The following is a 16,913-nucleotide window of genomic DNA, read 5'->3' as shown; positions in this document are numbered from 1 at the left end:
TGTCTCAGAATTGGCGGCTTTATCTTATAAAAGCCCTTACCTGATTTTTCACACGGATAGGGCAGAATTGAGGACTCGTCCTCAATTTCTCCCAAAGGTGGTTTCAGCGTTTCACGTGAACCAGCCTATTGTGGTGCCTGCGGCTACTAGGGACTTGGAGGACTCCAAGTTACTGGACGTAGTCAGGGCCCTGAAAATATATATTTCCAGGACGGCTGGAGTCAGGAAATCTGACTCGCTGTTTATCCTGTATGCACCCAACAAGCTGGGTGCTCCTGCTTCTAAGCAGACGATTGCTCGTTGGATTTGTAGTACAATTCAGCTTGCACATTCTGTGGCAGGCCTGCCACAGCCAAAATCTGTAAAAGCCCATTCCACAAGGAAGGTGGGCTTATCTTGGGCGGCTGCCCGAGGGGTCTCGGCTTTACAACTTTGCCGAGCAGCTACTTGGTCAGGGGCAAACACGTTTGCTAAATTCTACAAATTTGATACCCTGGCTGAGGAGGACCTGGAGTTCTCTCATTCGGTGCTGCAGAGTCATCCGCACTCTCCCGCCCGTTTGGGAGCTTTGGTATAATCCCCATGGTCCTTACGGAGTCCCAGCATCCACTTAGGACGTTAGAGAAAATAAGAATTTACTTACCGATAATTCTATTTCTCATAGTCCGTAGTGGATGCTGGGCGCCCATCCCAAGTGCGGATTGTCTGCAATACTTGTATATAGTTATTGTTACAAAATTCGGGTTATTATTGTTGTGAGCCATCTTTTCAGAGGCTCCTTCGTTTATCATACTGTTAACTGGGTTCAGATCACAGGTTGTACGGTGTGATTGGTGTGGCTGGTATGAGTCTTACCCGGGATTCAATATCCTTCCTTATTATGTACGCTCGTCCGGGCACAGTATCCTAACTGAGGCTTGGAGGAGGGTCGTGGGGGGAGGAGCCAGTGCACACCAGCTAGTTCAAGCTTTTACTTTTGTGCCCAGTCTCCTGCGGAGCCGCTATTCCCCATGGTCCTTACGGAGTCCCAGCATCCACTACGGACTATGAGAAATAGAATTATCGGTAAGTAAATTCTTATTTTCTCTGGCATCCGTAAGGGATACTGGGGTTTACTTAATACAATGGCTTATAGAAGGGGTCCAAAGGAGTCGGTGCAGTTTAAATTTCTTCCACTGGGTGTGCTGGATTAATCTTCTGTTTCTTTTAAACTTTATTATTTTCGGTACACTACACGTGTCCCTGTGAATCGCTTAAGGAAATGGGGAACATTAATGCTAGGACGTCGCAGAATCCAAACGTAATGTGGAATCCCTCCCCTTTTCAGGGGAATGGCTCTTTGGGGTTGAATTAGATACCTGGATTTCCAAAGATACGGCTGAGAAATCCACGTTTCTCCCCTCTGGGGACCCGCCAGCGAGACGCTCCTACCCGGGGCCATCTGTACAGTCCTTTCGGTCTCACAGATTTCGATCTAAGGCCAGAGGTGCCTCTAATGCGACTAGCGGCACCAGATGTAAGTCAAGAAAACCTGCAAGCACCAGCTCTCAGGAACAGACTGCCAGTTCTGCTTCCGCTAAGACCCCAGCATCACGGTGCCCACCCACCCCGAGGGGATCTCGAGGTGGGAGCTCGACTGCATCAATTCAGCCGAGTCTGGAAGGCTTCCTGCCAGGATACCTGGGTCAGGGATCTCGTTTCTCAAGGCTACAAGCTGGAGTTCGACAGTACTCCTCCCTAACGATTTTTCAAATCAAGTTTACCAGCTTTGGAGCATATGCAGGTTACGTTGCAACAGGCCATCCTAAAGTTGGTCCAGTCCCACGTCATTGTTCCAGTACCAATACCGCAACGCGGCAAGGGTTATTACTCCAACCTGTTTGTTGTACCGAAGCCGGACGGTTCAGTAAGACCCATTCTAAATCTAAAGTCCTTGAATCCTTACTTGAAGGTGTCCAAGTTCAAAATGGAATCATTGCTAGCAGTGATTGAGGGCCTGGAAGAACAGGAATTCATGGTCTCCTTGGATATCAAGGATGCCTACCTCCATATTCCGATTTGGCCGCCTCATCAGGCGTACCTGCGGTTTGCCCTGCTGGACAATCATTACCAATTCCAGGCGCTGCCCTTCGGACTGTCCACAGCTCCGAGGGTGTTCACAAAGGTGATGGTGGAGATGATGTTCCGGGTCCAGGGAGTCAATATTGTCCCTTACCTGGACGACCTTCTGATCAAAGCAAGATCCAGGGAGCTTTTGTTGCTCCATATCGACCGCACTATCCAACTTCTGTCACACCATGTGTGGATCCTCAGCTTGCAGAAATCCCACCTGGAGCCGACTCAGCGACTCCTGTTCCTTGGGATGTTGCTGGATACTGTGGCCCAGAAGGTGTTCCTACCAGAGGACAAGGCAAGAACGCTTCAGGAGATGGTCCGCATGGTACTCCGACCTGCTTGAGTGTCCATCCATCTTTGCATAAGATTGTTGGGGAAGATGGTCACCTCATACGAGGCGATCCAATATGGACGGTTCCATGCCAGAACTTTTCAGCTGGATCTCCTGAGCAAATGGTCCGGATCACATCTTCAGATGCACCTGATGATGCAGCTGTCGTTTTAGGCCAGGATTTCCCTCCTGTGGTGGCTGTAGTCCTCCAATCTACTGGAGGGCCGGAGTTTCGGGATTGAGGATTGGACCCTCCTCACGACGGATGCGAGTCTAAGAGGATGGGGAGCTGTCACCCAAGGGGTGCAGTTCCAGGGCAGGTGGTCAGCCCACGAAAACTTCCTCTTGATCAACATTCTGGTACTTCGGGTGATCTACAATGCTCTGCTTCAGGCCTCTCCTCTGCTCAAGGATCGGGCGATCCAGGTTCAGTCGGACAATGCCACAGTAGTGGCGTACATCAATGGGCAAGAGGGGACAAAAAGCAGAGCCTGAATGCGAGAGGTGTCAAAGATACTACCCTGGGCAGAAAGAAATGCAAGAACAATGTCCGCAGTCTTCATTCCGGGAGTAGACAACTGGGAAGCGGACTTCCTGAGTCGTCACGATCTACACCTGGGGGAGTGGGGTCTCCACCAGCAGGTGTTCCAGCAGATCATCCACCGGTGGGGCTGCCCACAGATAGAGATGATGACTTCTCGTCTCAACAAGAAGCTTCACTGGTATTGCTCACGAACCGGGGACCATCAGGCGAGGGCAGTAGATGCACTGACGTCGCCTTGGCCTTACCGGCTGGTTTACCTGTTTCCTCCTATTCTGTTGCTGAAATCAGGGAGTCCAGGCAATTCTGATTGCCCTGGATTGGCCTCAGAGGGCGTGGTACGCTGATCTTCTGGACATGTCCGTTGAAAACTCTTGGCCTCTACCACTAAAGGTGCATACACATTGGGCGTTTTTGCCCAGCGTGTATGCACAGCAATGATGGCTGACATCGCTGGGCTGAAAATCGCTCAGTGCTTTTCCCCCCTGCCCAGCGATGTTAGCGGGGGTGAACGGCTTTCCATAGCAGGACGCTATGGAAAGCCGTCCACCCTGCCGTTCATCTGCTGGTAATACCAGTAGATGAACGGCGGTCGCCGGCGATGAAGCAGGAGCGCACATCAACGCTCATTGCCGGGGCATACACACTGGGCAGTTTTGAGCTGAAAGCAGCTCAAACACCAAAAGTAAGCTGCTTTCAGCTCAAAATTGCCCAGTGTGTATGCGCCTTAAGAAGCGATCTTCAACAAGGACCGTTCGTCTACCTGGACTTACGGCGACTTTGTTTGATGGCATGGAAGTTGTGCGGAACATCCTAGCTCACAAGGGCCTTTCCAAAAAGTTTATTGCTACCATGGTTCAGGCCAGGAAACCTGTGACGTCAAAACACTATCATTATATCTGGAGAAGATATGTCTCTTGGTGCGAAAAACAGACGTATCCACCTGCAGAGTTCCACTCAGGACGTTTCTTACGTTTCCTGCAGGCTGGTGTGGATAAGGGCTTATGTGTGGGTTCCATTAAGGTCTAGATTTCAGCTCTCTCCATTTTCTTCTAGAAGAAATTGGCACTGTTGCCGGAAGTTCAGACCTTCTTGCAATGGGTACTCCACATACAACCTGGTTTTTGAATGTGGTGTTGGAATTTCTACAGTCCTCCTGGTTTGAACCTCTGTTGACAGTAGAAGACAAGTACCTCACGTGGAAGACGGTGATGTTACTGGCCCTGGCTTCTGCTCGACGTGTCTCAGAATTGGGGGCCTTATCGTGTAAAAGTCAGTACTTCGTCTTTTACGAGGACAGAGCAGAGCTCCGTACCAGACAGCAGTTCCTGATGAAGGTTGTCTCTGCATTCCACTTGAATCAACCGATTGTAGTCCCATCAAGTTCTGGTACATCTGCTCCTCCGGAGTCGTTAGATGCTGTGAGAGTCTTGAAGATCTATGTCAAGAGAACTGCTCGGATCAGAAAGACGGATTCCTTGTTCGTGCTATATGATGCACAGAAAAAGGGTTGCCCTGCTTCTAAGCAGTCCATTGCTCGTTGGATTAGGTTGACTATCCAACAGGCCTATGTTTTGCAGCCTTGCCCGTTCCACAGTCTCTGAAGGCCCACTCTACCAGATCAGTGGGGTCTTCCTGGGCAACTGCCCGTGGAGTCTCGGCCTTGCAACTATGCCGAGCTGCTACCTGGTCGGGGAAGAACACTTTTGTGAATTTCTACAAGTTTGATACCCTGGCCAAAGAGGATACCCATTTTGGGCAGGCGGTTCTGCAGGTGTCTCTGCACGTTCCCGCACGTTCTGGATGCTTTGGGACGTCCTCATCGTATTAAGTAAACCCCAATGGATGCCAGAGAAAACGGGATTTTAATACCTACCGGTAAATCCCTTTCTCGTAGTGGATAAGGGATACTGGGCGCCCGCCTCAGTGCGTTGACTTCTCTGCAGGTTTTGTTTTTCCAAAAGTTACCTGTTCAGCTGTTGCTGTTTTGTTCCAGCCTTTGCTGGTTGTTTTATGCTATGGTGTGCTGGTGTGTGAATCTCACCACTCGTTGTTATGTTCCTTCTCCTTCGGGCACTGTTTTGCTTAACTGCCTGTGTGAGGGGGCATAGAGGGGAGGAGCCAGCATACCCAGTGGAAGAAATTTAAAGTGCACCGGCTCCTCTGGACCCCTTCTATACCCCATTGTATTAAGTAAACCCCAGTATTCCTTATGGACTACGAGAAAGGGATTTACCAGTAGGTATTAAAATCACGTTTTCGCCATCGGGTGATACATAGGGGGTCCTTTTAACTTTTTCCTTGGAGCCTACAATTGGTATGCCCCTGGACCTGCTCATTGTAGTGTGGTATAAAATGAACTGCATTGCATTTTAATGTTATATAATATGAACCGGGGCACTGTAATGAGGCACTATATGAACGGGGAGCACTATATATCATAATGTGAATTGGGTGTACTGTGCGGCATAATGTGTACTGGCAGCCCTGAAATGTGATATAGGGTAAACTTAAGCACTACTGCGATTCATAAAAGAAACTAGGGCACAACTATTGGGCATAACATTAACAACTACTGCAGATAGGTGTCTCTCTAGAAGCATTGGGGTGGGGGCCCCTTCAAAATGTTGCTATGGGGCCCACAAAGTTCTGGCTATGCCCCTGCCTAATTGTATCTAGTCTTGAACTCCCACTCATCTGGGAAATCCTTAAATGTATTTTTTGTACAGATAAAAAGTACTTACAGTAATAACTAACTGTTGTACAGCACAGTTTCTATTGTACGATGAATCTTCATACAGTGTAATGTGGGGTGCACACTTGAACGATGTAACTGCCAACCGACCTGACGTTTTTCCTAACGATTGAGAACAAACAATCTTTGTTACTATCCAAACGTTATGTCTGTTCAGAGGATCGCTTCTCTATGTATGTATCAGATCGTCTCTACACACTACACATTATTATTGACATATCTTTCAGCTGTAGCACATCTATCATGCAGCAAGGCCAATGCAATATATCTGCAGTAGATTTCTTTGAATGAAGTAAAGACGATCGGGATGAAAAATGGTTGTCGTCTCTAGACGTATATTGTCTAGTGTGTACCCAGCATAAGGAACATGGAATAGGATAACCCCTGTGACCACTGTTCTTTTTGTGTTTAGGGTAAAGGATGTCCTCATTTTTTAAAATTGATGGGTGTGGGGGATGGGCAAAACGCAGTGTATCAGATGTTTTGAATACTCAGAAAGGCAAGGAAGCTTGGATAGCATGCGCTTCATAGTCTTTTTTTTTTTTTTTTTTTTTTGCCATTTAAGGGAGTCATTTACCTTGCATGTTTTGACCTTATCCGGTCTGTTTTAAATTTATTATATACGAGGAGTGTGCAATAAGCTTCCGTATATGCAGTGCATTGGTATAGGAGACACAGTCTGACTTTGTGGTTGTGAACTGTAATCTCACTAAAGTTCTTGTGAAATGTCAAGGCACAGAACCGTATATACAGTAATCAGGACAGCACACCGAAGAAGTCAGCATGTTCACTTCCTTCACAAACTCGTTATGGAGCTCAACAGTGGTCACCGGAGAGCCATGATCAGAAGTTGTACGACTAACAGAGTGGCCTGTGACAGCAGAAGAGTATTGACCAACTTGCGAGCTGCTTTTGGGGAGGAATCACCATCCCGAACCACTGTGTGTTAGTGGTTTGCAGAATTTTGGTGCAGCAGACTGTTCCAGATAGACTAGGAGTGCTGTCGCTAACCTGCGTCCGCATCACCAAGGACAACGTTGCTGCCGTGTAGCCCATAGTTGAGGTGGATGCCAAGGTGACTGTGGCCCAGTTAGAGAAGATGATAGGCATCTCATTGGGATCCATCCGCTTCATACTCCATGAAAAGCTTGGCCTGAGCAAGATTTGTGCATGCCGAGTGCCCCATCAGCTGGTGTTCACCTTGTACCTTAATCTGTATAGTCTATGTTATATATTGTATTTATATGTTATTTCTAACACTCAAAATTTATGCAACAGTGCCCCCTACTGTTTTTGCTTTCATTCACAAATTTTATTGAAAGGAGAGTAACAATGACATATAGAAATAACAGATCCAATCGAAGCACAGTAACAATAGGTACCAATTGATACTGTCTGAAACATAAAGGAGAACAATAGATTGCACGCTGAATTACCTAGACTGGAAAATCATACGTACTGCGTTTTTTTGTGTGAAAAACAAACAAAAACAACAGATAAAGTTCATCCCTAAGGGCCAACCTGTGGAACCCTCAGGAGGACTCATAAAGAAATATAGAGAGAGATGAAGAAAAGGGGGAATGGGATTGAGAAGCGAGACTGAGAAGAGGGAAGAAAAAAAAAGAGAGGTAGATATGGGAAGAAGAAGGAGAAGACAGAAGAAAGCTGGGAGCGAGTCAAGTGGAAAGAAAAACGAGTAAAAGGATAGGGTAAATTAATGGAGACCTGGGAGAGCCACTTGAAATTGAGCATACCAAGGAGTCCATATGCTGTGAAATTTATCCACTGTGTTATTCATCAGGGAAGAAAGATATTCCATCTTCGCTACAAACCAGATACGGTTCACAAGTTCATGACGTGTGGGAGGGGTGGGTTGTTTCCTCAATTTGGAGCTTGGCCGCACAGGCTATATGTAGAGCCAGTTTGTTTTCAGACTTAGATAGCTGACAGGCTGGTGCATACAATAGGAGCATCTCAGGGGAGGGGAGGGGGGTTCAGTCAAGTATAACTGACTTAATGGACTCTGAGAGGAACACATCATCATTTTTATGCATATTATGCCCAGTGCTCTATATGCTGAAAGTTGATCATCATCCACAACAGTTCAGTGATAGATATTTGTTAATTTACCATTGAGATGCATAAAATACATTTTACATAAATGACTTACTGCAAACACATCAATTCTCAAGTTTAAATTCTGCAATGAAAAGCACGAAGATGATGATCTGTTACAAATGCCCTAAGGTGCTGAAAAAACTATTCTCTAGCCAGGAAAATTGCTATTTCAATCTTATATCCAGTTTATGGTACCAGTGTAAAGGATCCATTGAATTGAACTTATACAACAAGGAGTATTGCCAATTACCTGTTGTGATTTTTGTGGGAAGGAAAAGAAGATCCACCTACTAGGAGGGTCAGGATCAGAGTGAATTCAGCCTATGTGTATACATTTTTTCAGTGTAAGCACAATTGTACATTTTTAATTATTTTTGTTCAGATTTATTAATGGGAATACAGTGAAATTACCTGAAAGTGTACTTGCTGCAAATATACTGATTAATCTGCTCAGATTACATAGGAAATATATTTTTTGGTATTTAATGAGGTTTCGGACCACGGCCCAAAAGGAAGCAATCTTAGGGCAGCACCACTGAATATGAAAATAAGAGCCTAGTTGGCCACATTGACGCCAGCAGAGGTTGAATGTATTTGGATATATTTGGTGTAAGCGTTCTGGGACTAGATACCAACGTGAGTATATTTTTAAGAAACTTTCCTTGATGGATGGAGACGCTGATAGAACATTTAGAAATATTTAATTGTATAGAGTTTCACGTGTCATCATCAAGGGAAGTCCCCAGATCCGATTCCCAAGCAAGTTCATGTGATGCACACGGGGAAGAATCTGGCGATAAGATAGACTGATACAGGATAGAGATAATGCCATGATCCGGTTAGCAGTGTATACAGAGGCGTTCCATTAGCGTTGGGACATTAGGAAGAGGTGTTTTCCTAGTAGAGGACATGATAAAATCTCGGATTTAAAGGTACTGATAGAAATAAGAAGTTGGGAGGGAGTGTTTTGTCTGAAGGTCTGCAAAGGAGTATGGAATGTTATTGTGAAGTATATGATGAAAGCAGGAGATGCCTGCCTTTGACCAGTTGGAAGCCATATGTGAAGCCCGGGACAAAGGAGGGGTTATTCCAAATGGAGGTCAGGGGTGGAGGCGAATGTGTGGAGTGTGAGTTTAACATGTATGAGTCCCATGCCGAAAGCATTAGGGGAACTGTCGGCACTGACTGAAAGGTTTTAGGCCTGTTGGGTGCAAGGGAGCCATGGAAGGTGAGATATAGAAGCAACCTGAGCATCTCTGTTTCCTCAAACTTAACCCACCTGAAACACCTGGATCTACAGTTTCGACCCTGAAACCAAACAATAGTTGGCCCAGTGGGCCCCAGTTGGACATGCGCTGCCACAGAAATTCCGATATGAGCTCAGTATGGCCAGCAGATGGTGGCTGTTTTTGTGGCCAAGACTGGTCATGTAACTACCGTACCACTTGTGCAGCAGCGCATCGTCACTAGGGACTGGTATGCCAACCAATACCTGCCGCAACTACTGGAAGCCATTTCCAGGTGCCGTTCAAGAACTTGTGCTCATGGTGCCCTCCTCCATCAAAACAGTGCAACTGGTCACAAGTCCAGGAAAGTGGTGGATTTTCTGGCCCATGAAAGCATCCAGGAGCTTGATCACTCACTGTACGGTCCAGACCTGGCTCCATGCGACTTCTTCGTATTCCCACAAATCGAGTGCAGGATGTATGGGATTGGTTTTGAGTCACCGGAAGCTGCAGTGGAGACCTACATCCAGCATGTAGAAGACATACCTGCTTCAGATTGGTCCATCTGCTTCACCAAGTAGTTTGAGCCACATGCAACTTTGCATAGACTCCCCTAGCGAATATTTTGAAAAAGTGTAATGTTCACTTTAGTTGTAAATATAATACTTTTTCTTTCTTCCACGGAAACTTATTGCACACCCCTCGTATTTTGTAATATTTTATTCCCTTATTCATTAGATGCTCAGAGTCTGTGCACCCCTATTGTGTTTTCAAACACAGTTTATTTTGACAGGTACTGTGGAAGGCAGTGACCTAGTTATGGGCATAAGTGGGTAAACCATCGATTGTGGCGCTGGGAACCATTGATAGACATTTATGCCGATGAGAATAGCAGGCAGCGAGCCAATCAGGGAAGTGAGTGGGACTAATCTCCATTCCCCTTCCGAGGGGGAAAAAAAAAATCAGTTGCTGCCTCACAGACATCGATAGTGGAGCCCCATTATATCTCTGTCATCATTGTTCAATGGCCTTCTCTTCAGTGACCTGTCTACTCATGTGATTATGTAAATGTGGGAGGGCTGCATGTGACAGGGGTACTATCATTGTAAGAGGAGGTCAGTGGCAAATACAGAATGTCACAGAGTGAGAGGTAAATAGTGAAAGGGTTCGCCAACAGCAAAAAATTATGTCCAGTCAAAGTGGTGCAGGGAATCTTTCAAACATCTCTGTTTGAAATAAAGTACATGCATCCAACTTATTTTCATCTAGATACAAGCAACCCCTCTAAAGTGCATATGAAGATTTTAGCTGTGTGTCCTCAATATTCTATGATTTTTCTTTTACAGTCAGGGGATTTGAAAAGCATCAGAGACCCACACATTTGTGCATTAAGGTGAGAAGAGTTGAGTTGGTATATTGTCACCTAATCTAATATATCTCCACTGCAATACGTTGACACTTCTTTTACCACACATAACTTTTATACCTCCACCCACCACTCTTGTGACACATTCCTTCACCTGTCTCATTACCGTCATCCTCCTTCTGTTTAAGGAAGGTTCTGTTTGAGGATTTCCGCCAGTGGCTTTCAGAGGTGACCAATGTGGCATTGGAGACGACTGTAGATGTATCATGCGCCAAGTACAGTTACACAGGTGGGAGTTGTACCCATAAAGCCAACAATATAATGCATGAATCACTGTGCCAGAGCCATGCATACTGTTCTCGCCTGAAACATAAAGACAGGAAGTCCTCTAATAGGGTTTAATGGGCATATTCAATTGTGCACTCATATAAAAAATAAAAAAGAAATCCTGCGGCACAGGGTTTTTTCTATTTAATTGACGGAATAATGAGATAATATTCATTGGGGGAGATTCAAATGTTTGAAAAGTCAGTTGGGAGTCTGTTTTTTCCTATCTAATAGACAGGAAAAAGCAGACACCCAACCGACTTTTCAAACATTTGAATTCCACCCATTGTGTCTTTTTTTTCTTTCACCCCAAGAGCAAGTCTGATTTTCTTCCTGAAATCATTGTTTTTAGGAAAATTCATCGTGACTTGCTCTGGAACGGCTGCAGCACCCCCTTCCCTAATGGTTTATTAAACAAATAGAAGTTTCTAATTAGCTTAATCAGTTCTTAATTACTCACCTTCCAAAGCAGTTTCTTCTTCCTCGAGCCTGTGGGGATCCAATCTTCTGCAGCAGCGGTGTGTGTGTTTAGGGGGAGGGTGCATATTCAGAGTGTGTGATTGTATGCGCCGGGATTCCGACAGCCGGGATATTGAGTGCCTCCCGTATGTGAGATCCCTGTCTGGTGTGTGACCCCCGTGTGTGTCCGTAGGCAACTACAGAGAGAACTACATCTCTCAGCAGCCACCTCCCCTCCCAACATCAGCCTTCGCAGTGGAAAGATGGAGGGGAGATGACCTTGAACGGCAGGGTTTTTAAAGCAGCAAACCCTATGTGCTTTTTTAAAAAATTGGTTAGTAGGAGCGTGCATACCTGCAGTAACCAAAAATTGGGCGCAAGCTTTTTTGTGGGCAAAACGCCCAATTGGTTACCCCTGTTAGTGTTCCCAGATGTCAAATAAAATATGTAGTACTAACAAGTCCTTTTTGTAACTAGCCTCTTTTTTTCACCATAGTCAAGTAATGCGCTTCAATTTCCTAAATCTTTGTGTTCATAGCTCCAGCGTGCTATATTATCTGTGGAATTAAATAAAAAATAGTTTTCCTAGGAACAGCACCGCCTAGGTGACAGATATTTAAAAAAAACATTCTTTTGAGGCCTTGTACATTTCTGTGTCCCTCTATCATAACCCTTTTCTTTCTCACTCTGCACAGACGTGTTGCTGTGTCATGACGATGAACTAGAAGGGAGAAGATTTGCTTTTATATATTATCTGGTTCCTGAGTGGACTAAGGCAGATGGGGGGTCTCTTGACCTATACAGCACTGATGGTAAGCCCTATCATAACGGTTATTCATGTTTTATAAATAATATGACCAACTTCCAATTTGTTTTTATCTTAATGGTTCACTAGATCGAAACTACACATCTTATATAGGAGCTATGGATTATATACGGTTTTGAGTAGACTATCGAAGACATTTCTAAATCTTGCACTTTAAAGATTAATTTAAAACGGTTTACAGTCCAGAAATAAAATAATACAATTTCCGTTTACAGTCTCCGCAATATTCAACATAAAAACAATAGTCACACATTATTTTACCCCATATAATATTATAATACAGTTCAACAGATTTGAGCTCGGTGGTGCACTTTCCAGTATGGTTAGTCTCACTAAAATGCAATACAAATTGCTGAAGTAATGATGAATATTAACTGTCCAAAAGCGAGAGACTTATCAGATTGTCCCAGCCAGACACTACTGTTGCCCAAACAACTGCGGCTAATAATTAAGTATAATAGTCTGACTTTTCTGAACACTTTTCCTGCACTTATTAAGAGAGTTCTCCTTACGCTCAACTGTGGCGTTATCAGCACGTAAGGCATGGCTCGAATTGGTTTCTACAATGAAGGACGTCCATCTCCCAACGACGGACCTGTCATTAAGTGGTGTTGCCTCCCTCATCCCAAATTTAAACCTAGACGAATGGGTATCCCATGGTCTGTCCTCGCTAGGTGGAGCATTCCAGGATAGAGCCCTTCTACAGTTTAGTCAGCTACAATCTAGATTTTCCCTCCCACACAGAGATTTCTATAAATATTTACAGTTGCGTCACTGGCTACATAGTGTTACGATGACCCCCCACGGAGTTTCCCCCCTCCCTAGCCGGTTACGAGTATTATTGGATAGATCTGACACTAAAGGTGGTATAAGTCGGTGGTACAATTTTATAATTGGTCTCTACTCCCCCCTGAAATTAAACACTTTGAAAAAAATGGGAGACAGATTTCGCCTGCACGATTTCAGAAGATGAATGGCGAGGGGTATTTTATGCGTGTTTTCATTTATCCAAATGCATGTCCCATGTGGAACTTTTCTACTAACTTCTCCACCGTCTAGACTTCACTCCATCTGGCCATCCAGCTCCAACTTGTGTTGGCGCAATTGTAATAATATCGGTACCTTGCTCCATACGTTCTGGTCCTGCCCAGCTCTCACAAATTTTTGGTCAGTGGTATTCGTCCTTATCTCTAATGTACTAGGATGTCATATTCCCCCATTCTCTAAATTAGCCCTCCTTCATATATTCCCAGGTAGTGTTTCTCCAACCGATCAATATGTGATAGGCCATATCCTGATTTCATCCAAATCATTGATTGCTCAATATTGGCGTACAGCTCAGATTCCAACTATAATGGAGGTCGAGCGTGCAGTTCAATCTCACTACGAGTTTGAGACTGCGGGCTTGCCCTTCTCCAGCCGCCAATCGGACCATTCGTTCCGCTGGGCTTCCTGGTGTGCCTATAGGACTGTTACAGTACCATGATAGACCCAGGACATCTTATTCATATGGTGTCTACACCTGGATTTTATCAAGAGTCTGTTATCCCCCACAACGGTTTGTTGTATTTCATCACTGACCAATATATATATATATATATATATATATATATATATTTATATATATATATAACTCCATATAAGAAATGGCACTCAGAGTCGGCATTAGTAGACAAAGAACGAATCTGTATTGAAGTTAACTTCAATACAGATACGTTCTTTGTCTACTAATGCCGACTCTGAGTGCCATTTCTTATATGGAGTTGTGAATTGGATTATGCTGCACCAGGGCATGCTGTTTTTCAAGTGAGTGCCGGCAATATATGGATGTATATATATATATATATATATGTATATATATATATTTATATATATATGTATCCGTTTCTGTTTATGTGTGTATATAAGTTTCTATATGCCTTTTTATGCCTGTTGATTCTAGGTAGGCAAAACGCCTAACAACCGTGTATCTGTGTATTTGCTCCCCCCCCAACTCCCTTTTCTTCTTTCTGTACCCCCCCCCCTTTTTTTTCTATATATATGTGTTTCATAAACTCTCAATAAAAATTAAATTTTCACAAAAAAAAAGAGAGTTCTCCTTTAGCTGCACTTAAATAACTTTCCAAAGAATAATAGCACCAAACTGCCCTGGCAAACTGGCTACTCCATGGGCCTTATTCAGACCTGATCACTCGCTAGGTTTTTTTTGCACTGCTGCGAACAGATAGTCGTCGCCTACAGGGGGAGTGTATTTTTGCTTTGCAAGTGTGCGAACGCATGTGTAGCAGAGCTGTACAAACAGATTTTGTGTAGTCTCTGAGTAGCCCAGGACTTACTCAGCCGCTGCGATCACTTCAGCCTGTTTGGGATCGGAATTGACGTCAGGAAACCTCCCTGCAAACGCATGGACACGCCTGCGTATTTCCAACCACTCCCAGAAAACGGTCAGTTGCCACCCACAAAGGGCTTCTTCCAGTCAATCTCCTTGCGTTCGCCCGTGTGAATGGATTCTTCGCACAAACACATCGCTGAGCGGCGATCCGCTTTGTAACTGTGTGACGCGCTTGCGCGTTGCGATGCATACGCATGCACAGTTCTGACCTGATCGCAGCTCTGCAAAAAACGCTAGCGAGCGATCAGGTCTGAATTACCCTCTATGTTACTAGTTGGTGCAATTGGAGGCTTGTATTATACCTTCCCTATTATGCTGGGAGCTGAATTTCCTTTTTTGAACTGCTGAGTCCTGGTTCTTCCTAGGCAATACGGCTGACACTTGTCTGCAGCTTGCGGGCTGTTTCTGTCCTAATGTATGTGTCACAGTGGAACACATGTAATGGTCACCTGAAGGATCAAAAACCATCACAAGTAAAGGGAAAACTGGCTGTGCAAAAATGCATGATGTATTGAAAACAAGCATAACTGAAATTCATTATGTATTGAAAACTGGCATAACTGCTAAAAAATAGCATAATGTGGGTCAGCATACTTTTAAAGCAACATGCAATGTCCAAACAAGACAAATATCACGGAGTATGTACATGGAGCTGAATAGTGCTCGCCAACTTTAGTGATCGTGGCAATATCTAGTAAATTGATCTTGATAGGCTACATACTGTATGTGAACCTCACTGGATGGTCAAGCTCATTTAAGTCCACCATTTCAGTAAAAGAGTGCCGCGTTCTCATAAAGGTGTCATCTATAAATCTCTTATAAAAGACCATGCAGAGTATTTGGGATACAATATGTTCCGTCTCATATGCTGTCAGGAAAGTATTTGCATAGGATGGTGCTAGGTTAGAGCCCACTGCGGTGCCAGAGTACTGCAGATAATATCTGTTTTCATACAGCAAAATGCAAGTTTGTCATTCTGAGGCAAGTACTAGTGATAGAGAGTAAACCCGGTGCTGTAAAACGTACATTTATGTTCACAGATTTTATATATATATATATATATATATATATATATATATATATTCTCTTACTGTACTTTCTCTTCTCTTTTTTGCAGAGCTGGGACAGCCTGGACCTATTGCAAAGTCTCTTATCCCATCTAAGAACACACTAGTTTTCTTTGAAGTCTCTCCAGTTTCTTTTCACCAGGTAGAGAGTGCAGTATGTGACTGTGAAGAGTACGAGATCAGCTCATTTTTTTTTTTTAGATTTCTTTCATATTTGCGAGGATATCGGAGTAATATGTAGCTCATTACAAACATGCTGTCAGTCAAGGCTGTATATGAGGAATTCATTTCTATATTGCTTCATTGTAAAAACCTGCGAACCTATTGGCCACTTATGGTGGTGCCTACATTACTTTACCTGCGCACCTCTGTGGGGTGGAAGGATTATCTCCACCCACTGCTGCCTCCAAGATTTTGCCCTGTGCAGCCTTCATACCTTTGTAACTCTTTCCCTCTCCGTATCACTCTCCACCTCTCTCTGAAGCGTCAAACGGATTGGCAGAACCTAATTCTTTATTGAAGCTTTCTAGCTCTCATCATAGCCCACTATTCTGTACTCCTCGCACACTGTCTCTTCCCTCTGTGTCACCCTTATCTGTTTGCTTCTCCCTTTTACCTGATTGTAAGCTCTCATGGACAGGGCTCTCTTCCCTTGTGTGCTTTTCCCTCCCTCAGTTCTACCATTATCTCCTCCCCACTGCCAATAATGGCACCAAACCTGCGGGTTCAGCCAGTGCTGAATTGTTTATATAGTTTGTATCCCATGTTATGTTTCGTACTGCAATTGTCTTGTTTTTCTTGTTTAGTTTGCATTGCTTTCGTTTATGTAAGGAGCTGTGGACCCCTTGTGGAGCCATGTAAATTAAGGGTTATAATCATGTAAGGGATTTGATACGTTATGTTCTCCCCATTCTTTCTTATGTCATCAACCACAAGGTGTAGTTTCTTCTCATAATTATTTGCATATTCCACCCTCTCATTGCAGGTGTCAGAGGTCCTGAATGAGACAAAGTGCCGCCTGTCAGTAAGCGGATGGTTTCACGGACCATCTTTGGAAAGACCACCACGGGTTCTGGACCCTGTGCCTGTCCGCAGTTCACACATACACCATGATGTATGACTCTACTCTGAGTTCTATGTAATTATAATTATGTCACTAGTGAGTTCTCTGCTGCCTTATCCCATGATGTAAAATTCTGCAATTACATAGAAACCAACGTAATTATATCACTAGTGAGTTCTCTGCTGTCTTTTCCCATTGTGTAAGATTCAGCAATTACATAGAAACCTGTGTAATTATATCCCTAGTGAGTTATCTACTGCCTTATACCATGGTGTAAGATTCTGCAATTACATAGAACCAGAGTAATTATATCACTAGTGAGTTCTC

At 44.2% G+C, this 16,913-nt stretch overlaps 1 protein-coding gene across 3 annotated transcripts in view; it reads left to right on the top strand.

Moving 5' to 3' along the window:
* The window catches only part of OGFOD1 (2-oxoglutarate and iron dependent oxygenase domain containing 1), a 57,874-nt gene that overhangs the window by 29,095 nt on the left and 11,866 nt on the right, over positions 1 to 16,913 (top strand). For all 3 annotated transcript variants that reach the window (XR_010189492.1, XM_063945439.1, XM_063945440.1), the window contains exons 3-7: positions 10,433 to 10,479; positions 10,641 to 10,741; positions 11,934 to 12,050; positions 15,574 to 15,665; positions 16,509 to 16,637. Coding sequence is in view for 2 of the 3 variants with exons in the window: in XM_063945439.1 (XP_063801509.1) it covers positions 10,433 to 10,479; positions 10,641 to 10,741; positions 11,934 to 12,050; positions 15,574 to 15,665; positions 16,509 to 16,637 (486 nt within the window). In the remaining variant the exon portion in view is untranslated. The remainder of the gene's footprint in view (positions 1 to 10,432; positions 10,480 to 10,640; positions 10,742 to 11,933; positions 12,051 to 15,573; positions 15,666 to 16,508; positions 16,638 to 16,913) is intronic.

This window comes from Pseudophryne corroboree, chromosome 11 (genome assembly GCF_028390025.1).
Source record: "Pseudophryne corroboree isolate aPseCor3 chromosome 11, aPseCor3.hap2, whole genome shotgun sequence".
Lineage (NCBI taxonomy): Eukaryota > Metazoa > Chordata > Amphibia > Anura > Myobatrachidae > Pseudophryne > Pseudophryne corroboree.
Note: the sequence above shows the minus strand (reverse complement) of the source record. Positions and strands in the feature narration are given on the sequence as shown.